The 24075-nt window shown below is 44.6% G+C and overlaps 2 protein-coding genes across 2 annotated transcripts in view; both read left to right on the top strand.

Annotated features, from left to right (window-relative positions):
• The first annotated feature begins 208 nt into the window (after positions 1-208).
• Positions 209-2871, top strand: SLC18A3 (solute carrier family 18 member A3). Its single transcript, XM_032804824.2, has one exon. The coding sequence runs from the start codon at positions 686-688 to the stop codon at positions 2255-2257; it is 1572 nt and encodes a 523-aa protein (XP_032660715.1). The 5' UTR covers positions 209-685; the 3' UTR covers positions 2258-2871.
• An 8039-nt stretch (positions 2872-10910) lies between these two features.
• Positions 10911-24075, top strand: part of CHAT (choline O-acetyltransferase) — a 48164-nt gene continuing 34999 nt past the window's right edge. The window contains exons 1-4 of the mRNA XM_032804811.1: positions 10911-10970; positions 13225-13416; positions 16178-16296; positions 19081-19134. Of these exons, the coding sequence (XP_032660702.1) occupies positions 10911-10970; positions 13225-13416; positions 16178-16296; positions 19081-19134 (425 nt within the window). The remainder of the gene's footprint in view (positions 10971-13224; positions 13417-16177; positions 16297-19080; positions 19135-24075) is intronic.

The raw sequence follows: 24075 nt of genomic DNA on the forward strand, positions 1-24075 counted from the left end.
TAAGACTGGAGAAGCATGCAAGTCAATTTGCGCCAGTGGCCCCCACGGCCGGAATGCCTGCGCTGGGCTGAGGGCAGAGCTGCCACGGGCTGGCTCGCGAGCGATGGGGCTGACACCTGGAGGCGCCCGGCTCTCCCAGGCCTTCTAAGCTGGGGGCGTTATTACCGCTGGCCTCGCAGCCTTGGCAGGGATGGTCGCTGCAGACTGGAAGTGAGCTACGGGCAAAGCCAAGCGGAGTGAGCGGCGCCGCCAAGGGGTGGCGAGGCAAAGGGGAAGCAGCTGCCAGCGCGCGTCCGGACCCCGCGCCACAGTGTGAGCCGCCCTGCCGGCTTTACTGGAGACGTGAAAGGCGTCCGGGCATGTGAGCAGCAGACGAGCAAGAGCGCAGGGCATAGCAGAGCCGGGGCGCGAGGAACGACGGCAGGACTGGAGCGAGGAGGTGTGTCTGGAAGGAGAAGGGAAGGAGCCGTGTCGCCAAGGAAGAAGGTAGCAAGAGGGAAAGGCTCCGGCAGGGGTGTGTGGAGGAAAGGACCGGAGCTTCAGCCTTCTCTGTCCTCAGAGTGATTCTCCCCCAGCGCCCCCCATGCGCAGATAGCGAAGCATCCGCGGAGCGGAGAAGCTGAAGTTTGAGGAGGGCAGCGGCTGTGTTGCCGGGCGCAGGAAGGGGTGTCCCCTGGATCGGAGGATGGCGACCGAAGGGGGAGCCGGACTGGCCAAGTCCACCGTGGAGAAGCTGTCCGATGCCATGGGCGAGAAAACCAAGCAGCTGGGCACAGCCATGCGGGACGTGCACCGGCAGCGGCGGCTGATCCTGGTCATCGTGTGCGTGGCCCTCTTCCTGGATAACATGCTCTACATGGTGATCGTGCCCATCATGCCGAGCTACCTCACCATGTGGGAGGCCCAGGAGAGCAACGCCAGCAGGGCCAACGCCAAGGCGGCCAACGCCAGCTGGACCAAGGTCGTGCTGGGGCCCGGGTACCCCCCGGAAAACGAGGACATCAAGATCGGGGTGCTCTTCGCCTCCAAGGCCATCCTGCAGCTGCTGGTGAACCCGCTGAGCGGCACCTTCATCGACCGCGTGGGCTACGACATCCCGTTGCTGATCGGCCTCACCGTCATGTTCCTCTCCACCATCATCTTCGCCCTGGCCGAGAACTACGCCACCCTCTTCGCCGCCCGCAGCCTGCAGGGGCTGGGCTCGGCCTTCGCCGACACCTCCGGCATCGCCATGATCGCCGACAAGTACACCGAGGAGTCGGACCGCAGCCGGGCCCTGGGCATCGCCCTGGCCTTCATCTCCTTCGGCAGCCTGGTGGCGCCCCCTTTCGGCGGCGTCCTCTACCAGTTCGCCGGCAGGCCGGTGCCCTTCCTGGTGTTGGCCAGCGTCTGCCTGCTGGACTGCCTGCTACTGCTCACCGTCATCAAGCCCTTCGGCCACCGGGCTCGGGAAAACATGCTCGTGGGCACCCCCATCCACAGGCTCATGATCGACCCCTACATCGCCGTGGTGGCTGGCGCCCTCACCACGTGCAACATCCCCCTGGCCTTCCTGGAGCCAACCATCGCCACGTGGATGAAGAAGACCATGGGCGCCTCCGAGTGGGAGATGGGGGTCACGTGGCTGCCCGCCTTCTTCCCCCACGTGCTGGGCGTCTACATCACCGTCAAACTGGCTGCCAAGTACCCGCACCTGCAGTGGTTCTATGGGGCCCTGGGCATGGTGATCATCGGGGCCAGCTCGTGCACGGTGCCCGCCTGCCGGAACTTCGGGCAGCTCATCGTCCCGCTGTGCGGCATTTGCTTCGGGATCGCCCTGGTGGACACGGCCCTGCTGCCCACGCTTGCCTTCCTCGTGGACGTGCGCCACGTGTCCGTCTACGGCAGCGTCTATGCCATAGCGGATATCTCCTACTCCTTGGCGTATGCCCTGGGGCCCATAGTCGCCAGCCAGATCGTGCACTCGCTAGGCTTTGTGCAGCTGAACCTGGGCATGGGGCTTGCCAACGTGCTTTACGCCCCAGTCCTCCTGCTCCTCAGAAACGTCTGCCAAATGAAAGCCTCTCACTCTGAGAGGAACATCCTGCTGGAAGAAGGACCCAAAGGGCTCTATGACACCATCAAAATGCAGGAGCGCAAAGGCAAAGGGAAAACCCCCCATTCAGCAGGGGAGATGGAAGGAAATAGCGTGGACTCTTATCACAGAGACCTGACAGGGGCCTCGGAGGAGGACTCTTCAGACTATGAATACAGTTAGGCTACACGGAGCTGGCAGAACAAAGGTTAAAATGGGCATGGGGGTGTGAAAACATTATTGCCATCTGTTTATGTACCAATGTGCACTATATACAATTTAACCGTTGTCATGCTGTAATGGCTTTCGTCTTCTTCTCGACTTGTTGTAAGTCGGTATTTCCTTAGACACTGGCAGGGGAAAATCACGAAGAAGACTAATTGAATGATGTGTTTACATAAATCTGTGGTGGTCCTTCCAAAAACTTTTAGGTGGGGTCTCTTGTGCAAAAGTTTTCTCGAGTTGAAACTTTGTGTGGCATACTGTATATCTCTGTATTAAGGAAGTCTGTAATAAAATTCCGATTGCATATTCAGGGACTTAAATTTACTAAAGCTTGTATATATGTACTGACACTTTCACTTGGTTTCATATTTAACAACAGCAACAAAAATCACATCGTATTATTTCTTCTTTGGGAATCTGCTGAAGCGCTGTAATCTTTTTTCTGTTGTGCTGCTACCTGGTAAATGCAATATACTGTATCATGTGTAAGTCCAAATCTACAAGGATAATATGATCTGAATAAATGAAGTTTGAGGGGTCCACGGTCTTTGTTTCATTGTTTTGCGAGCAAGGATATTACTCTAACAAATGTCAAGAAGTTCCCTATAACATCAACCTCGTTTATTTCTTAAGACCGATTCCATAAAGATAAAACACTGGGGTGGAACCTCTGTCAATCTTTGAATTCTATGTAAAAATGTTCCGACAGAAAATGTGTACTGAATTGCAAACGCGGCATCAAACATCTCTGCGTACAGTGTCTTGGTATTAAGGTATTGGGATAAGGTATAAGGTATTTTTTGTTCATTTTGTTTTGTTTAAACAGCACTTTTCCAATAAAGACTTTAAATACTCAGATGCTTCCGAATTTTGCATTTTCCGCGGGTAGATTTGTGGTAAGGAAAATGTAGTACTTTGCCCAGAATGTAGACCCGTCTATATCACATAATTGTAATCTATGGGGATAAAATACACAAAAATACCTAGCTCTTATACAACGCTTTCTGTAGATCTCAAAGCGCTTCACAAAGGACGTCAGTATCACAGGCTGAAAAGGGCGAAGGTGATTTATTCAAAGGTATCCGAATGATAGACCCTTTGGTCCAAACGCAAATATGAAACCGAAGCTTACGTTATTTTTCCTGTACATGTCCCACTTGCTTATAGGTTGCTATAATACAAAGCTTATTTAAAGGTTCATCCATCCATTAGACAAAACAAACGGTTTCTTTTCTAAACAATAAAGAATCCACTATTAGAGTGTATATTAACTGATGTAGTTCCCTCTAGCTTCCTACAAAAATGAAGAAGAAACATAGCAAACCATTCATCAATTTCACTTTCATCAAGGTCTCTGATTGACATAGGGCGTTATGAGAGCAGCTTTCGGAGTCTCAGAGTCCCTGCTCAGAGGAACAAATAACAATGAAAATGCTGCTTTGTAGTGGCATTTCGGTTTCGGTAACAAAGAATCAATAATGACCGTAGGACCAAGTTGAGTTCCACATTTATAAGATAAAGCTCAGTTTTGGCAATTGCCAAAAAGAAGAAGATTTAAGAATGTAATAAATCTTTTTGCTCGGAGCAGATAACGGATTTCTCTGGCATCCTTCCACAGTGCTATTGGTAATAGGATAAATCTGTTACGGCTTTTAGTTAATGCCACTGAAAACTTACGTTCTTTTCAGAGTGACTAGATTCAAATGATCATTGGTTGTGTGTGCGGGTAAGGAGGTTTAGCCAGTGTAGCAATATTTACAAACCCAGGGACTGCACACTAACCAAACACCCACATTCTGGTCTCATTTTAAACCAGCCGAAAAAGAGAGTGCTTACCTTTTTCAGGACAGATAATTTGTTAAAAAACAGAGTCCGCTGACTGGTCCAGCTATAACGCAAGGGGATTAAATAATTTCTCTACAGAACTCCGATTCTTATTAATCAAAACCCTTTGGTTAACCATCTTCGTCAACAGACTAGTACTACTTTAAACACTGGGTGCAGAGGGTATTTAATAAGCTCTCTCGAAATGCACTGCCAATTGCTCCTTCGAATGAAGCCCGCACCCCCGGAGCTAGCGGGCTAAAGATATAGAAATAAAATATGACTCCATTCTAACTAACGCAGGCGGGGAATAAAGACCTGACTTGGTCAAAGGAGAAGCTTAGGGTGACCAGATGTCCCGATTTTATAGGGACAGTCCAGATTTTGGGGTCTTTTTCTCATATAGGCGCCTGTTACCCCCCATCCCCCGGCCCGATTTTTCACATTAGCTGCTATTGTTTAAGGGGGGAGGAGGAGGGCAGGAACATTATATTACAACTGAATTAAAGGCAGAAAAAATGGGGAACTGAATTTTTCCATGCAGTCAGAGCTGTTTATTTCCCTCTCACGCCCCTACCCTCAGTAACACCGTTAATCATATAACGAACGCCAAAGAAAATAACTTTAACTAAAGCTAGGAAGCGTTGCCTAGGAGAGGCGCTGTCCTTCAACCTACTACTTTAAGGGCTGCAGAGTATTAAGGCTTCCCCATGGGGCCGGGGAAGCAGATCAGGAAACAGGAGAGGTCAGTGCACATGTATATTGCGTACCCGTTTGCGTGTGTTCCCTTTTCCCTTCTCAGACAGCCGCATGTGGCAGGTTAATCTGCGAGCCAAGCAACAAATGACCGAAAGAAAATGTGGCTTTATCAAAGTCAGCGCAGAAGGGGGACCCTGCCTCCCCTGCGCCAGCTTTCCACTCCGAAAGAGGCGCCTTCCCTTTGGAATACACGCCATGGGGGGAGGCCCAGTAACTTATGACAGCCCCCTCCCGGGCACTAGTCGCTGAGAGAGGCTAGCGCCATATTGCTTTTAAATGCACAATCTGCTGCTGGGATAGGGACAGCAAACAATGCAAAACCCCTGCCGCTGGCCCAGGAGAGGAGGATGCTCCCCTCGTGTCCAGACTGTAGGAAAGCTGAACTCTAGCTGGAGGATGGTTTGAGGTTGGGCTGGGTTGCTTTAGGGGAGGCCTCTCAGACTTGCACGAATAGGAAGGGAGGGAGGGAGGAGTTAGACAGGCAGACCTGGGGAGGCTGAACTAAGAGGTTCTCCCAACGCCAGTGTGTGTGTCCAGAAGGAAAGGGAGACGTGGAAGTACCTTGGACAGAGCAAAAGCAGGCTCCAAAGCCTCCACGTTGCCCAGAGCGCTTCTGAGCCCGCAAGAAGCGTTTTGAAGCCTGAAATATCCACCCCCTCCCCACCGTTTCCCTCTGCTCCTGACATTTGCGTTTGAAACTTCGACTTCAGTCAACTCGCTGGAACAGGTAAGGGGCGTTCAGCGCTCGCGGGCACTGATGCACTCGAGAGTTGTTCGCGCTCACGTCAGGGGTGCGTGTCAGAGGCTCTTTAGCTTGTGCCTTTTCCTACCTTTGCACCAGACAGATTGCCCTTCTCACACCAATCATTTTGCAGCAGGCACTGTTCCGTAGAATGACACCCCGCGAACAAACCCAAGCTCCAGTCTCTGCAGGATGTCCGGGGAATGGCTAATTTATCCCAGAGGAGACTAAAGCAGAAGAGGGGGAGGAGTGGGACTATTTACATCCGATTTTACACGTTGTAGACGCCTCAGTTTATAATCAATTTAACACCCCGAGCGCAGAGCAACGGTTAGGGGAAGATTTGACTTTTATTGCTGTTATTAATTTGCTCTGCCGCTGACCATTTATTATGTTGGTGTAGTTGGCAAGTTCCATTAATCTCTGTCTATTCCAGCGCGTTAAATCATCTCCTCAAAGGGGCTGGCTGCCGGCAGCATCTTTGCTGTCCCTTTAAATATTTATATAGGCTGCCTCCTCCCAGCCGAGCTCAAGTGCTTGGAAGATCGGGAAGATTGTCAGGGTGTCCGAACCAGGGCTGGGTCTATAACTCAGTGCGCCGCCCTTTCTGAGCGCTTCCTTACGGACACCTGTGTCTTTGTGGGTGGGTTTGTAACAGACGAATCCGCCTCCAAGTGGTGCCAGCCAGGGGTGGCACCAGCGCACCAAGCGTGTGGCTGGGGCGGCAAGCCCCCGGGGGCGGTGTGCTGGTCGCCCTGGGGGCAGCAGTCCCGCGGGCGTCTGCGGGAGGTCCGCTTCGGCTGCAGCTCCGCGGCTGGACCGCCAGATCACCCGCAGGCGCCGCTGCAAAAAACACAGCGCAGCCCCTGGTGCCAGCCCCAGACGTGGCTGCACTAACACCGCCGCGGCGAAGAGGAAAGGCCGGGACCAGGGGCGGGTTCTGGACTCAAGTGGAAGAGCCAATCTCCATAGCAAACTCTTTCCCAAGGACTCGGGGCAGGTGGGAGTTTGCCTGGCTTCCCCGCGCAGCAGACACTGGGCAGTGCCAGCAGCTTAGGCCAGTTACTTTCAGCACAGCTGGAGCGCAATAACTTTTTCTTCACTGCAGAAACTCAAGGAGGGTGTTCCGCGCCTCGCCCCTTTCCCCCGCCCCCCAGCGCAAAGCCTAAAGTTAATCTGCTTTCCGCGGTTACCCATTGCTAGCCTATAGCCTAGCTCGGGATCGCCTAGAAAGGAGGGGTGAGACCCGCGAAGGGATGGACGCAGAAGCCTAATGGATGGAAAGGGGATTAGCTAGGGGCAGGGCCAGAGGGGCTCCAGCGGAGATGGGAAGGGGCAGAGGAAGAGGGAAGCAGGATAGCGCCGACTGCGGGCAAAGCGAAAGCTAAAAGTAACCGCTGGCTTGGGAGAGCAGCGAGAGATCCGGCCTCCAGGGGCTCAGTGCCGCGCAGAGAACGCGGATCGATCAGCGGGAGCGGCCCTCGGCCCTGTAACCCGGAGCGGTCACCCGATCCCTCTTCCAGTGCCCCCATGCGGGCGCCTGCCCCGCCCCGCCCCCTGCCCGGGCGCCCAGCCCAGCACGCGGCCCTCTGCAGCAGCCCAAGGCACGGAGCTCTCCGCCCTGTGCTGCCCAAGGGATTGAGGCCTTGGTGCGGAGACCTTCCAGTGCCTCCTCTGCGCGCCTACCCCCGGCCAATATTCCTTCTATCGCTCGCTCTCGGGCATCTTGTCGGGATCCCACCCAACACTGCCAGAGAGGAAGGTTAGATGCTGGGTTCACACCAGTAGCTCTCATTCTGTGGGGGGTAGGTATTCCACTCACGGGCTATAGCCCTCTAAGTCTTCTTTCCACTGCCCAGCTGACTTCGCGGATCCTGGAGTTGTTCATCTGGCATACCTTGGGCCTGGCTGCGCAACGCTTGAGAGGCCTGGTTAGCTCCCAAGAAAACAGCGCCGAGAAAATGCTGAGGGTCTCTCACAAAGTGCTGAAAGCCCTCAGTCCCCACCGAGGTCATTGGGAGTTGAAGTGGATCAGGCCCTTGTAGGAGGCACTTGGCATATTGAGGGATCAGGCCCATTGCTCATTGAGACACATTGCAAAAGACCTACTGGGTCAACTTGATCTATCTCGTAGTGAATCCTGGATTGCTGCCTGCCTTGTGTACTAGTTCTTGCAATGTAGCTATGAATGTCTCAAGGGATGAACGCTTAATGTCTTCACTCTTCAATTTCTCCTAACATGCTGCCTAAATGTTCCCCTTCAGAATTTCATCCCAGTACCTTTATCCCCTTCCACCACATGAAGTAGTTAAAGAAGTCTAATATGAAAAAGAAGAGCAAAAGATTTAATTGTGATTTTGCACTAGTCATCATATATCAAGCAATGGCCATATGACTGGCTGAGACTTAAATTAGGCATTAAATAGCCCTGACTTTAGCTTTTTCAAACATTTAACAAGCCATAGTAGTGCAAAGCTCAAAGTGCATACTCTTGATAACAAAGAGAATAAGCATGATTGATTGTGAGCAGCTTGTGTAAAACTACCACTACAGTATAAATTGCAAGAAGTAATTTTAACTGATAACTAAATCCTATCTATTGACTCCAATAATGAGTTGCAAACAGACCCAGACAAGTGGATTAGATGGGTCAGTCTTTTTCTGTTATTTGCTAAAGAAGAGGTCAGTCTTCTCTGTTGTGGATTTTTGCTGCTGCTTTGAAGCAGGATGAACGATCACTACATGATGCCTGCAAATGTCAGCATCTTGCTGAAAAACATGGAGTTAACTGAAGGAACAGTGGGAGTGTACTTCAGCCACTCATAATCAAAGACATGAAAATTAATTTTTGGCCCAATAACTTTGACAATGTTCCTTTCAATCAGAGTGATTAACTAAAAAGTCATCTTGCTTTTCTCTGGAATTTTCCATCATTAGGGGCAACATTTGTCTCCCTTGTACAACATTTAAGTGAAGTAATGGGCTTAATCTGCAACAAGAGAGTCTTAGTTTAAATATTAGAAATAACTAATATTTAAACTAAAACTCTCTTGCTGCAGATTAAGCCCATTACTTCTTGTCCTTCCTTCAGTGGACATGAAGAACAAACAATATATATCATGTACAAGGACTTGGAATAATATGGGAAATCTGACACTGTAGTTGCTTTTCTTTTGTCTCTTCTGTGGATAGAGTCTCACTTTCAGTCGCAAATGCTGTCAATCTAGCATCTCTCACAAATCCTGACTTCACTTAAATGTTGTACAAGGAAGACAAACGTTGCCCCTAATGATAGCTTCCAAGACAGATTGTGGAATCCCCATCACTGGAGGTTTTTAAGAACAGGGTGGACAAACAACTGTCAGGGATGATCTACATTGACTTAGTACTGCCTCAGTGTAGGGGACTGGACTTGATGGCTGAGGTCCCTTCGAGCCCTACCTTTCTATGATTCTTTGATTTTAGTCACCCCAGAGGCTTTGCCTTTGCTAGGTTTTTCCACAGACAAAGAACAAACATGTACTTTGAGATTGCATGACATTTATTTCAACTTAAAGGAAACAATAAGGAAAGAAGGAAAGTCTGCCTGCAAGAGCACCACATGTGTGCGTCCTCAGCACAGGCTGTGGCAGTTTCAAAGGCAAACTGGCTGCTCTGTCTTTGAACGTAGGTTTTTTATGAATTTAAAGGCAGTACACTGAGAACTAAGGCATCACAGTTTCACAGCTACATACACCACAGACTTCAGTGAGCATTACAGAAAGTTTAAATTCTTTTGGTTTTTGAGTTTATGTTGTTCGCTTAATGGTTCATAAATACTTGGAGAGATTTTTGTAATACTGTATAGGGAGCGGAGTAGTACTGTGGGTTAATGCAGCCTTTCACATCATCATATCTATGATAAAGCACATCACAAATCAAAAAGAAAGTTTGGTATGTTTCATTCCAGTGTCCTGTGGACATCCACCAGTGTTTTAAAACTCTTGGAAGCCCACTCGAGAACTTAACTACCCTTACAGCTGTAAAGTTTTTCCTACCATCTAACCTAAATTTCCCTTGTATAGAGCTGTGTGAAGGAAATAACCCACAGCATGCTCAGTTATTCACCCCTCACTTTCATACACAAAAATTCTCCTACCAATTATTTTAAAACTCCATTGTAGCAAGAATACCACTACCTTGCATTTGTATAGTCACAAGTATTTTATAAACATTGAAAGTTCTCAATCTACTTGATCAACATCTATTTATTTTACTTTGTGGGGCTGGCACCAGTGTTTAGGCAGTTTTGCAAATGCTGGCTGGCAGAAGTCTAGGTATCCAAGGGACTTAGGTGCCTACAAGGTTTGGCAGCTGCTGAGCAGCAGCTTTGAAAATGCCAGTGACACCTTAATTGAGAGGAAGCATCTGGGCCTGTCTGCACACAAAAGTTGGACTACCTTAACTACACCACTATAGCTAAAGCAGCCCAATCAGCTGATGTGGATGCAGCTATACTAATATATCTGCTTATACTAGCATAGTTTATTCCTGAATGGGAAGGAGAACAAGCTATACTGGTATAAGGCAGTATCACAGGAAAAAGAAAGGATGGTCCAATGGTTAGGGCACTCACCCGGGGCTCAGGAGATTCAGTTTCCTGCTCTGCCACAGACTTCCTCTGTAACCTTAGGCAAGTCACTTGACACTTCGTTTCCTCACAGGTGTGTGGTGAGGAAAAACACATTAAAAGAGTGTGAGGTGCTCTGATACCGTGCGAACAGGGGCCTCGGAAGTACCTTGGCTAGAACATACTGGTATAACTGCATCCTCAGTATAACTATGTTCGCAAAAAATCACACCCGTGAGTGACATAGTTGTACTAGTACAAAAGCTGTCTGCAGACCAGCCTTACTCTGAAATGGTGTGACGTACTCTGGAGTAAATTAGACTAACAAAATACAGCGCATCAAAACTGGCAAAAGAGAACCCGTTACACGCATGGGCTATTTCTATAGAAATGAATTTATAGAGAAATGCAACAAATTGAATGGCAAAGTAACACTCAAAGAATTCGATTCAGTTTACTTTAGATATTGTAGTCCTGTTTCTCTTCAGTTTCGCATTCTTAAGCTTCGGTGTATGTTTGCCCAGGGAACACTATATATTGTGCACATTTTGGTATAACTGTCACCTACTTGGCTTTAAATCTTTTCCATTTCCAGAACCGAGGTGTGCTGCTCTGTAAGTGCCCCCAAGTGGCTTCAATTGCTGGCCTCAGTAAAAGATATCAAAAGAAATGCAAGGATGCCTGTGCTAGAGAAACCCACACAGAAAGAAAAAGATGCATGCAGCAAAGATGTGACAGTAAGTGACTGGTTTTGGACAAAAATAAAACAGAGTTGGATTAAAGAAAGATGATTTGTAATTATTATCGATAGGAGCAGTGTTATCACTGAAACTCAGTGGTAAATACAAACACTATTCCTGACCTTGTTTCTTGATTTTTGGAAAACAGTGATCACTTGCAACAGTCTAGTGTCAAGACCTTAAACTAGTCTTAGCACTTTTCGTATTCAAAGCACAAACAATTTATCCTCACCAGGCCCCTGTGAGCATTACTAGGTAGTTATGTATTATTATCCACATTCTACAGATGGAGAAACAGAGACCAACAAAAAAAAATAGAGCAGATTCTTTACAACAAAGTATGAAATGGCCAATATTAATTTCTTACTAGTACAGGCCACCTGTCAGTTTCTCACATACAACTCATCTGTGAGACAGCTGGGTAAAAATATTAAAGAGTTAATACATTGATTTAGGGAGCTTAGGCCAGAAATTCAGATGAGTATGCCCCAAATTAGTTACCTAAGTCCATCAAGTGTGAAACTTTTGGCCTTAGTAAAGACATGAAACTAACAGCAACATTACTTGGACAAAACACGATGGAACCAGAGTATCTGACATCACCAGGACATAAAAATTTCCAAGCCCACTACCACTGAACTGCTCGAATAAATTCCAGATGAGGTTGTATGCCTGTATTGTGCACCAAATGGACAAAAATCATAATGAGACTGCTTAATTACTTGTTCACTTATGATGTATATAGATGCATTACAGGCTAATCTGGCCCTTCAACTTCATCAATTAATTCATCCCATCACATGTTTCATGGGTAGCTAAGTATTATCTCCATTTTACAGATGGGGAAATGGGGACAAAGTGGTGACTGGTGATAGTGGTATAGCTGGTGATAGTGGTATAGCTGGGATTTGGACTCAGAGTTCCATGTTCTCAGCTCAGAGCACAGCTCTCTCTCACGCACATACTTTCCCTGGTAAAGGAACAAACCTGTTAAAAATGAATTTCTAGTACATCAAATAGGGAAAAGCAATCTGAAGACTGCCTGTTTATGAAACAGATGAAAGCCAAAACAAAATAATGAATATCTATTATAAGAACTGATCCGCACAAACATCCCGTTGTATGAGAAATACTAATGAGTGGGAATGGATGGCTTCACTAGGTGAAAATCAATTTCAGCACTCTGAGGCCACCGTACACCTCTCTGGGAATTACACTTGTGATTTCTGATAGACTCAAAATCCTTCATATTTTTCCATCCTTCCATGCATCTCTGCTTTGTTTGCCCCTTCCACCACACTTCTCTGCTCTTTTTATTTTTAATGAAAGCTCATATTTGTTTGGCTGAATTCCAACTTATAAAACAAAGTGATAATGTCCAAAAGTAATGCATGAGAACACTAAGGAATGCTGTTTGAGAGCCACCTTTGGTTCATTATTCCATAGACAACTAACTATCCTCTTCATCAGAGATCTTACACTCAACTTACCTTGGGTCAACATCATCACTGATCCAACTCCACTGAAGTGACGTAGCTACACCCACAATGTTCAAAACCACAACTGCGACGAGATACCGCTAATGTAAAATATACACGGATTGCACTGGAATTCACTGATACTGCACATGGCATGCAGATTTACTAGAAAGATGAGCCAGATGTAGACAGTAGCTACTAAAGGAATCTCCCCAGGAGAATTAGAGGGGTCCAAAAGGGAAGTTTTCTTAAGGTGGCTGAAACCTTTTCTAGAGAAATAGGTCATGTGGTCCTCCAATATTTCCCCTTTTAGTTACCCTCGAAGAAAAGCTCTGTGCATCTATCCCTGAAAATCAATCTGCATGTTGAGGGCAGCACCAACTAATTCCAAAGGAATCTCTGCATCTTTTCAGTTAAACTTGGTAAGATTCCAGCACCATTAGGAAGGCTACCCTTAAGGACAACTTTAACTCTTCCTGGGAGGTTTCTTTAAATATTGCCTTCATCTGGCTCATCTTTCTAATACAAAGAAGAAAAAACATTTTCATGCTATTTCTATAGCAGTTAGTGCAAAAAAAATGTCAGATAGAAATGACATTTGGGAAAAGCTAGGAGTATGGGCTTGGTCTCAGATAATAACATCTCAAAACCAAATCCAATCTGAACTTATATATTCCTCTAAAATATTCACACCATCTGTTGTAACTCAACCAAAACCAAAGAAATACTACAAATGCATACAATTATTTACTGCTCCATCTTTTTATGATTAGACACTGCCCAAGCTTCCGGTGCCTCCTCTGCAACAGACCTTGCACATGTACCTACGGTGTGTGAAACACTTGATTCCAGAGGAGCAATTTAGGAAGACCAAGGCTATAGTAGAACAATTTGGAGTTGCAGAAGGCCTAGGAGAATCCTTACAGCAAAAACTTCTAGATAGAAGGGAGAAGACTGGAAACTGGGTAAGCAAATGCACATTAGAAAAAGAATGGCTTGTGTGTGAGGCTACTAATTTGTAAGCTATTTGTGATGTCCTACATGATTTACATGAATAACCTTTATATCAGGTTGCTATAAATCTTTTTGGATCAAGTCCAGGAGTCAGACTAGATTAAAATGTGCTGGTGCTTTTACTCAGCTTCTACCCACAATCCCAGAATGGAGACTGGAATGTTTCTAAAATGACTAGCCACTTACAGTGTTAAAAATGTAGATATTTGCAATGTCATCATTAGACTTCAGGGTCAACAACTCATTAGGATGGATGACGGCAGTTCACATCTCAGAGCCGTTGTTTTAAGCTATTTGCACATGCAGGCAGAGAGCACTGTATCCCTTTTGGAAGGCTATCTGGGCAGCCATGGGCACTAGAAATTTTTTATTTAAAAAAAAAGTTTAAATTCTTCACAAATTGATGGGGCTACCAAAGGAATGTGGGCATGGTGTACTACTGGGTACCAATTCTGTCTGATCTCTGAGCAAATCAAATTATTATGGGCTGCATACATGGGGAACATAGTTTTAAAGAAGACTGTTATTTGCCTTTCTGTATAGTATATCAAAAGGTTTGCCTAAAATACCTCCTTGGCAGGAAAAAAAATTGTGTGCTCCATGCTGAAGGCCTCAATCTTTAAACAATCTAAATTTCTGCTCCCTAAAGGAAAGTTCAATATGTTATGCATAAATTGTGTTTGATCTTTGCAGACAGTTACAGGCCATCCATTCTGAAGCTGTCTCTACTGGCCAATCTGAAAAATGGCAGTAGTGACAGCATATTGGATAATGAATGAGTGACAGGAATTGTAACTAAATGGTATGTATTAAGGTTTATCCATATCATCTAGGAAGAGGGTGAAATCCTGGTCCCACTAAAGTCAATGGAAGTTTTGCCTTTGACTTCAGTGAGGCCAGAATTTTCTCCCTGCTTTAGTGATATGATCCACATGAACCTTTGAACAATTAAAGTGTTCCTGTATTCAGACCTAGATTGTAATGATGACACGACAGCTGGATTTTAAAAGCTGACGCATTCCAAGTAAAAAATTCTCTCCCTGCTATACAGAGTACACATAGATATCATCTGCAAGCTGCACTGAATGGTCAAATCTCCTTTTGTTATTCTGTTCCTAAAATCATAATTAATCTTCTTGGTTGGAGAAAAAATACATTTATTAAATAAAAAAGTGTTTCTAATAACTATTTAAGGAGTGAGGTGATCATTCAAATAAGAAATGTGACCCGCCTGAAGGGTACAAGAATTATAGATGCACCACATATAAGACTTTTCTGAAATATCACAACATCCAGGCTGGCTAGTAAAAGTAATCATTCAATTATTAAGACAAACTAGAGTTATTTTAATTTGGAATTTAACTTCCCAGGAATAAAGGTTTGGCCTCTTCTCCTGAAGACTCCAGGGAATGTGGGGGAAGGAGTTATTTTCAGCATCTGTTCCGATAATGTTGAAAAAAATCTCAAAGGAAATCTTTTTCAGCAGATGCATAAATTCATAATTAGTTTTGCATAATTTCTCTGTTTATATTTACTGTACTCAAAGTGTGTCTGCTAAATTCAGACAGACAACTTGATTTTCCAAACAACTCTGTCTTTCAAAACATGGTGATCAGCAATAGCATGAAATAGTGGCTGGGGATAAGAAAATGTCTTTGTTGTACTTTCAACTTCTGTACACAAATGCTTAGGAGGTCATTACTTGTGCTTGTATGGGCCAAGTACTGATAACAATCACACTCCGACATGCCAGCAGTTGATGTGTTTCTCTCCCCACCTCTCAATGGCATAATCCACCTACAAATTTGTTAAATTTAAAAACAAGCAAACACCCCAAGCTTTGAAATTTTGACCTTCACATGGTCACATGGACCTAAATTTTCAAATGACTGGTGTTTTAGATGACCCAGTTTTGGAGTCCCCTACTTCAAATAGTCCCGATGATCAAATAATGCCAAGGACCATCCTCCTCTTAAAATCAGTCCCTTTGAGATTTCTCACATTGGGCATCCAAAAACTCAGGCACCAAGAATCACTAGTCACTTTTGAAAATTTAGGTCCTGTTGTTTGTTTTTAACTATATTGTTTGTCTTATTTGGGCCCTGATCTTGAAACTGATGGCATGTAAGTGGACTGCTGCACATGCATGAAGCCCCATTGACTATTATAGGGCTCTGTGCAGGCTCAGAATTTCACCCATCCACTATTATCTGCAGGATCAGGGCCTTAGATTATTAAGTTCGCTGGCGCTATGTATATCTCTACATACTGCACAGCAGTAAGTACACTGAAGGTGCTTGATAGATAATAAAAATAGCATCTAGGCAATATCAACCAACATTTGTAGCAACTATCTGCATAAGGAAAGGCTACATTGGTTAAATTCTACTTATCCTTGAACATACAGTTGGTGCCATTAAAAAATAAACACTTACCACTGTTTCTTTAAAAATACTTGGCTGTGAACAAATATATAGATAATAATACAATAAACTTGTTTATTTTTTTATGGCACACACTGTAATTTACCATAGATTGAATGATAGGATAATGGATTTGTGGCTGATTTAGAGTGAGCTGAGACCACTGAGCTCAGACTGAAAATGACTAATGGCCCCATTAATCAAAGCCCACATTTGACGCATTGTGCCACCAACCACCCACACACACACAATTTAGTTGGTTGTAAGATGTTTCCTCCCCTTCCCTTAGGTGTTTAACTACTGGTTGGATGACATGTACCTCAACAACCGGTTGGCTCTTCCAGTCAATTCCAGTCCTGCAATTATCTTTGCCAGTCAACATTTCAAGGATGTGAATGACCAGCTGAGGTAACGTATTAAAGACCACAGCTTTTGCCTCTGAAAAAAACCCTTTAAATATGCTGCTCTGGCAAACAGATAACCAGCTTGTTTAAACAAATGAGGGTGTCTGTCATTAAACCGCTCCCTACTGTACAGCTTCTAATTTCACTCATGCAGAAACCTTAAATTAAGAATTATACTTTAAATAGAAAATTTTGCCATCACATTTATCATTTTAGACAAAATATACTGAAGGAACGTTTAAAACTAGAGATATTTGTGAAGCATCTTAAACTTCTCATCAGATACTTTCCCAAATCAGAGCTCTTTGCTGGGAAAAGAAATCCTGACTCCATGCATGTTGTTTAGAGTTGAACAGTCTTCAATATGCTACAGTTACAACTCAGCAAGCTGTAGCAGAGCCCTACATGACAGCCACCCTAATTTGAGGTCTTTGTGCCATGCAGGAAAAACATTTGTTCTCCGTTTAGCATCTCCTGGGGACGGATGAATATGGAAAAATATAAGCCCAGAAGTTAGTATACTGCCCAATCTCCCACCATGTACCCCACGGCTGCACAAGTGCTGGAAAGTGGGCACTAACTTTGTTCGTGTCAAAACAACCTGAAAGTGCAATGGAAACAACTGGGTTACCAAGAACTAGTATCGAGAAATCAACACCTTCCGACAATACAATAAAATCCATTCTAAAGCAACAGTCAGTGCTTTGTTGTGATTGATCAGGATAACAGATTAATGGAGAAGACTGCTGCAGAGTCCAAAGAAAAGATCTTGGAAATACAATATTAAAACATGAACTAGAAGAAAATCATTTCCAGGGCTCATGAAGAATTAAGCTATGTACAACCAGCAGAGCTGACTGACAGATAAGAAAACAGGGTTGGGGGAAGAAGGGTCCCTTTAACAGACAGTGTTTTCAAAAATTACTTTATATCAAAAAGTAATTGCATTACTCCTGATTATACCTGCTGCTGCACATATAACCAATGAATTCTGGAGCCCTGTTGCTTCTAAAATCACCAGCATCCAAAGAACATTTTTGGTGTTGACTATTTCCCTATATGGATATAAGGGTGGCTAAATTTATTTTAAAAAGTGAAAACATAAAGAATAAACAAAGTTTATACAAGCCAAGTACACAATATATATCCCCAGATGCTATTCAAAAGTAAGCTTCCAGTTCTCAACCTTTGCCAAATCATTTCCCCCTTTTTAAACAACAATACAAAGCAAATCTACTTTCAAATATTGCAGATTTCCTCTTTGCTTTTAGCACTTTCCAGCTGCACATTACTGAAAGAGTAAATTGCATATGAATTTATGCTGTTATAATTTAAAAAAAACAGTCAGAACCTTGAAGCTGATCTGTATTATATTAAAATTTTGCATAGACAGAGCACCATGTCTTTTTTTAAACCTTCTCTAAACATTAGAATAAATGTGCTTCCTCTTGTTACTGAATAGATTCACTGTGCACACTTTTCTATGAAACTACGTTTTGCATTTCTCTAATGCATATGACCCATAACAAACAAACACTTTTAACATAGAGGATCCCATTCAGAAACATAGCAAATGGGCAGTCTGAGGAAATAATGTTCCTGCCCTGCAGCCATGGAGCAAGAGTATATATTTCAGGACAGCAAATACTTCAGTACACCAGGTAGTACTTAAGTGTTTATATTGCTGAGGCTTCTGTCAAGGATGCAGCCCCCATCCTGTTCTGTAAACAACTACTTCCAAGTATCCTCTTGTGGTATCCAGTCTAATTTTGTTTAATTGTTAAATAAGGATTATCACTACATGATTGTAAACTCTGTGGGGCAGGGACTGTCATTTTGTTCTGTGTTTGTATAGCACCTAGTGCAATGGGGTCCTGGTCCATGACTAGGCACTATGCTCATAAAAATACATAACACTAATTATATACACTAGTCAACTAATTCTTCCTCTGCATGTGTAAGTTAAAATTAATCATAGCGTTTTTTTCCCTTTCTTGCCAAGAGACAGACTGTGTCATGCTGTAGAGCAGAGATTCTCAAACTGTGGTCCATGGACCACCAATGGTCCGCAAGCTCCATTCAGGTGGTCTGCAGATAGTTCTCTCTAAAGGCGCGTGCCTGGATGGCTGCACACGAGAAAATGAAGGGCCACCCGCCTAATTAATGGAGCCATGCAGGTGTGGCTCCACTAATTAGGTGCCTGGACCCTGGAGAAAACACACATGTAAGGTGAGGTGGTGGCCTCGGGGGGAATAGAGGATAAGTGGGAGGGGACAGTGGAGTGAGAAGAGTGGGTGGGGGGAATTTGGAACATGCAGGACTGCGGCGGCCAGAGAAAGAGTCAACTTTCCCCAGCTCCAGGGCTGCAGTTGCCAGGGAGAGATGGCCCTCCTTCCCGGCCTCAACTCTGTGGCTGCTGGGGTGGGGAAGAGACCCACCTCCTTCTCAACTCCAGATGGGGGGCTGCCATGGCAGGGGAGAGAGGGCACATCCATTACATTAGAAAGTAAGACTACTGATATTAAAATATGAGTTGTGTGCTTTTATTTGTAAAACAAAATAAATTATTATTTTTTTGTAATATAGCACTTTTATCCAAAGGGCATTATCATAGTTAGCTAACGATACAACCAACATTAAGTGGTCTGCAGAAAAAAAGTTTGAGAACCATTACTGTAGAGCATAATTGATCTTTATGGGCCTTCTCAGACTCAGACTGAACTCCCAGAAATGGCACCATGTTGCTGCATGGCAAAAGAGTGAGGTTATTTCTATTTTTTACTTACAGATTTGCTGCTAATCTCATTTCAGGAGTGCTGGATTATAAAGCTTTACTGGATGCGTAAGTATTTTGGAGTAGAATCACTGACTGACTACAAATATAAAGAGCTCTGATTAGGAATGCTTGGAGGTGTCCAAAGGCACGCTACATTAGGCCATAATTCATTGGACCACTCTAATGTTAGGCACTGAAATGGTTCAGGTATGGTAGCTTTGGCAACACCATGGTAGTTTTACATGCTTCTCCTTTATTACTACAATATGAGGTGCCAGATGAGGATTCTTCGTAAGTCATGTCAGTCATCTGTCAGATACACAGTTCAATCTACAATACAACATAAAAATCTGACTAATGTGACTGTTTCAGACCTACCTAAGGAGTCCATCCTCTCCAACTGCAGATCAATGTGTGTCAGTATCATAGCAAAAATAAGGAGGAGTCCTTGTGAGATTAAGAAATTTATTTGGGCATAAGCTTTTGTGAGCTATAACCACTTCATCAGATTCATGGAGTGAAAAATACAGTAGATAGATATAAATATATAGCACATGAAAAGATGGGAGTTGTCTTACCAAGTGCGGGGGTCAGTGCTAATGTGGTCTATTCAGTCTGGTGGATGTGGCCCATTCCCAACAGTTGACAAGAAGGGGTGACTATCAGAGGGAAAACTACTTTTTGTAGGTTTCAGAGTAGCAGCTGTGTTAGTCTGTATCTGCAAAAAGAACAGGAGTACTTGTGGCACCTTAGAGACTAACAAATTTATTTGAGCATAAGCTTTCATGGGCTACAGCCCACTTCATCGGATGTATGCAGCATCCATGCATCCTATGAAGTGGGCTGTAGCCCAGAAAAGCTTATGCTCAAATAAATTTGTTAGTCTCTAAGATGCCACAAGTATTCCTGTTTTTTTTACTTTTTGTAGTGAACTAGCCACTCACAGTCTTTATTCAGGCCTAATTTCATGGTGTCAAGTTTGCAAATTAATTCCAGTTCTGCACTTTCTCATTGAAGTCTGTTTTTGAAGATTTTTTTGTTGAAGAATGGCCATTTTAAAGCTGTTACTGAGTGTCTAGGGAGATTGAAGTGCTCTCCTAGTGGTTTTGGAATGTTACAATTCTTGATGTCTGATTTGTGTCCATTTATTCTTTTGTGTAGAGATGGTCCAGTTTGGCCAATGTAAATGGCAGAGGGGCGCTGCTGGCATATATTACATTGGTAGATGTGCAGGTGAATGAGTCCCTGATGGTGTGGCTGATGTGGTTAGGTCCTATGATGGTGTCCCTTGAATAGATATGCGGACAGAGTTGGCAATGGGGTTTGTTGCAGGGATTGGTTCCTGGGTTAGTCTTTCTGTTGTGTGGTGTGTCATAGCAAAGTTTGCCAACACCCCTACATATTATTTGAGAACCACCAGTTTGGTAAACTCCCTCACAAGTATCTGTACAATTTCCATATTTCTGATATTTGTCTCTTCACCATGGTTAATTTGTTAATAGACGTGCCCTACCCCATCCCAAAATAATAAACCCCACAAGCCTAATCACACCCAGGTTCTATTGCTGGTATTTAACCAAAAAAGTTGTAATCCATTTTTCCTGCTGTACATGAAAAGTGTAAATGTAGGAAAATATCTCCAGCAGTCCTTGAGAACTGTATTATTAATAACACTATTTTACATATATAGCACCATTCATCCAAAAGAATTTCACAAACTACATTCCAGCAGTACCACTGAAATGCATCCACCCAAAGAGTGCAATGTGGCAGACAACCAATGCACAGTACACTGCACCATAGCGGAGGAATGGAACATTTTCAATCATGGGATAATGAGATCCCCCTTGTCACGCATCCTGACCAGCATTCATTTGGGCCAGGGAAAGGCAAAGTCAATATTTAGCCATCTGAGGTCTCACCTAGGGTGACTAGATAGAAAGTGTAAAAATCGGGACAGGAGGTGGGGGAGGGGCAATAGGTGCCTATATAAGAAAAAGCCCCAAATATTGGGACTGTCCCTATAAAATTGTGACATCTGATCACCCTAGTCTCACCACCTGTGAATTGACTTTAAGAAAATTAATTGAAAGGAGTTGTTGGATTTTTTTACTTCAAAGTCTGAAACTATTCTTGGTTGCTCAGGAACCATTGTCTAAGATAAACTATAGAACTGTATGCCATATCTGCATATCTAAAAATGCAGATGTTGACATGTTATAAACTACTTTGTCACTACATCTTTACATGACAGCCTGGTATGCATCTGTGAAGAGCTAGGAATACCTATTGCTTAGCAAAGATGTAACATTTTATCTTTAATATTTTGACCTGGGTTCCTTGATCTAAAGAAGACTCGTCACAGTATTCCTAGCCTCACTTTAATAGTTATTTACTCCCTTTTCTAGAAGTTCTACTGTTGTTTCTCACCTTTGGGTACCAACACTAATATTTCCTCATTATAGCTGTTAATATTCCAATATCCATTGTTGCCCTGTTATAGCCGTAGGATAGTCAATGTAATCCTAGCATCTTCTGAATCACTACATGGGCAAACACAATAGGCACAAGACTAGTATGCAAAAGCAGTTCATAACTTTCCAAGGTACAGTAAAGCTTTGTTATCTGGCATGTTGGAGGAGTGGCGGTGCCGGTTAGTCAAAAATTCCGGTTACCTAAGCGCTATACTTACCAATGGAATACCAATTTTCAAAGACATAGGATACAATAAAATGAATAAAATATAAAATAGTATAAAGGTACTGTACTCACCAATCCAGCAGTAGTACTGCACTGCAGAGTGGCTGGTTTCTTGAAGCACTCAGGTGTATACAGGTAAAGTTTTCTATACTGTAGGTTATCTTATGACATTACATATCACTATGGGCAGCTCATGGCGGACACCCAGATCACTAAAAATACATTTAACACTAAAACTATACTGAACATAATTTGATCTTTGATGATTCAGAAGGCACTTCAAGATCTTGCAGTGCCTTGGCATCATCATTATCAACATCAATTATCATTGTAGATGTAGAAAGTGTAGGAGATTGGGCTGAATGTGTAATGACCCTATGATATACCCTGGAAGCTGGTGTTTTGAATAAATCCATGGTATCAGCTTGCTTACTTGTCTTCTGCCTCTTTTGCATAAAACTAGAGTGCGGAATATGCAGTTGCATAACCTCCTGGGCAGTATACTAGTTCCAGTTACTAGATCGAAGATTTGTATTGGGAAATATCAGAAATGCTGGTTAATAGATCTTTCTGGTTGATAAAGTGCAAGATAACACAGCTTTTACTTGTATGTAGTGTGATAGACCCAGGACAGTTAGGAACAACAGAGTAGTAGAAGGGAGATATACTGGCCACTGGATAAGCAGTTTTCTGTTCCCTGAGTGACCAGAGCAGGGGCTGCTCCAGGCTAACACTCCACTTAAGTGGAGAACACTTGACTCCAATTAACCTGCTAAGAGTCAGCTGAGGCTGTTAAGCACGTGACCCTAGTTAAGGCCCTTCTGATGCTATAAAAGGGCTCATTCCAGTCAGGCCAAAGGGAGCCAGGGGAGAGGAAGTGCATGTGAAGAGCTGGGAGAAAGAGGTGTGCAAGAAGCTGAGAGTGAGTAGGCATACTGCTGGAAGACTGAGAAGTACAAGTGTTGTCAGACATCCAGAGGAAGGTCTGGTGGTGGGGACAAAGAAGGTGTTTGGAGGAGGCCAGGGGGAAGTAGCCAGGGAGTTGCAGCTGTCGTGCAACTGTACCAGGAGGCACTCTAGACAGCTGCAGTCCACAGGGCCCTGGGCTGGAACCCGAAGTAGAGGGCAGGCCCGGGTTCCCTCCCAAACCTCCCAACTCCTGATCAAACACAGGAGGAACTGACCTGGACTGTGGCTTCTACCAGAGGGAAAGGTCTCTGGGCTGTTTCCCAACCCACAGGGTGAATCTGTGAGGCGAGTGAATCTGCCAATAAGCGCAGGACCCACCAAGGAATAGGAGGAACTTTGTCACAACTGTGTTAGAGGTGGGATTTGGTGTGCAGAGCGTGGCAAAAGGAGGGTGATTTAAAAAAAAAATGGGAGAGGATTTATTTTTTTTTCCACCACAATGGATGACGTAGTACAGGCATTGATACAAGCTACCAGCTACAAGCCCAGCAGGAAGCTACCCGTGTCCAAGCAACCGCCCAACAGGAGGCAGTGCAGCTGCAGCAAGAGACTAATCGCCTGCTGACGGACCAGGCTGCTCAAGACTGAGCTATGTTGCGAGAACTGGTAAACAAGGTAAAGACCCTTACAGAGCTGAACCGTGGCCATGATAGGATGCAGATCATACGGGCCAGCCATTGGCCACAGAAAATGACGCGGGAGGATGATGTAGAGGCATACCTTCTGGCCTTTGAGAGGACAGCCCTACAGGAGGCCTGGCCTCGAGATCAGTGGACTGACATCCTCACCCCATTCCAGTGTGAGGAGGCCCAGAAGGCCTACCATGATGTGCCTAAAGAGGCTTCAGCAGGCTACCCCAGCTGAAAGCAGAGATCCTGGCCAGATCTGGGCTAACGACCACAGTGCAGGCCCAGCGGTATCATGAGTGGAGGTATTAGGAAGACAAAACCCTGCAGTCCCAATTGTATGACCTCATCCATCTTGGATGAAAGTAGTTGCGAACGAAATCCCAGAGTCCGGAAGAAATACTAGAGGTTCTGGTCATCGACCGATACATGAGGGGACTACCACCAGACCTTCACGCCTGGGTAAGCCAGAACGAACCCTCCACCTATGACGAGGTTGTCACCCTGGTAGAGAGGCGAAGGACAGTGAGGGAGCTGACCTGACCAGTTAAGGAAGAGGCACCCCCAGTTAAACTAGCAGCACTGAGCTCTAAAGCTCAGGTGACTGGGCCACCAGGAGGGCCCACGTGGAAAAAGACAAGGACTGAAGGCCCACCAGATGCCACAAAGAGTCAGAGCACTGAGGAGGAAGAGGATCATGATGTTAGACTGC

The sequence above is a fragment of the Chelonoidis abingdonii genome, chromosome 15 (assembly GCF_003597395.2).
Source record: "Chelonoidis abingdonii isolate Lonesome George chromosome 15, CheloAbing_2.0, whole genome shotgun sequence".
Taxonomy (NCBI): domain Eukaryota; kingdom Metazoa; phylum Chordata; order Testudines; family Testudinidae; genus Chelonoidis; species Chelonoidis abingdonii.

Excerpts from the sequence above, each read along its gene's own strand:
- SLC18A3 (XM_032804824.2), top strand. The coding sequence starts at position 686 with ATGGCGACCGAAGGGGGAGCCGGACTGGCCAAGTCCACCGTGGAGAAG.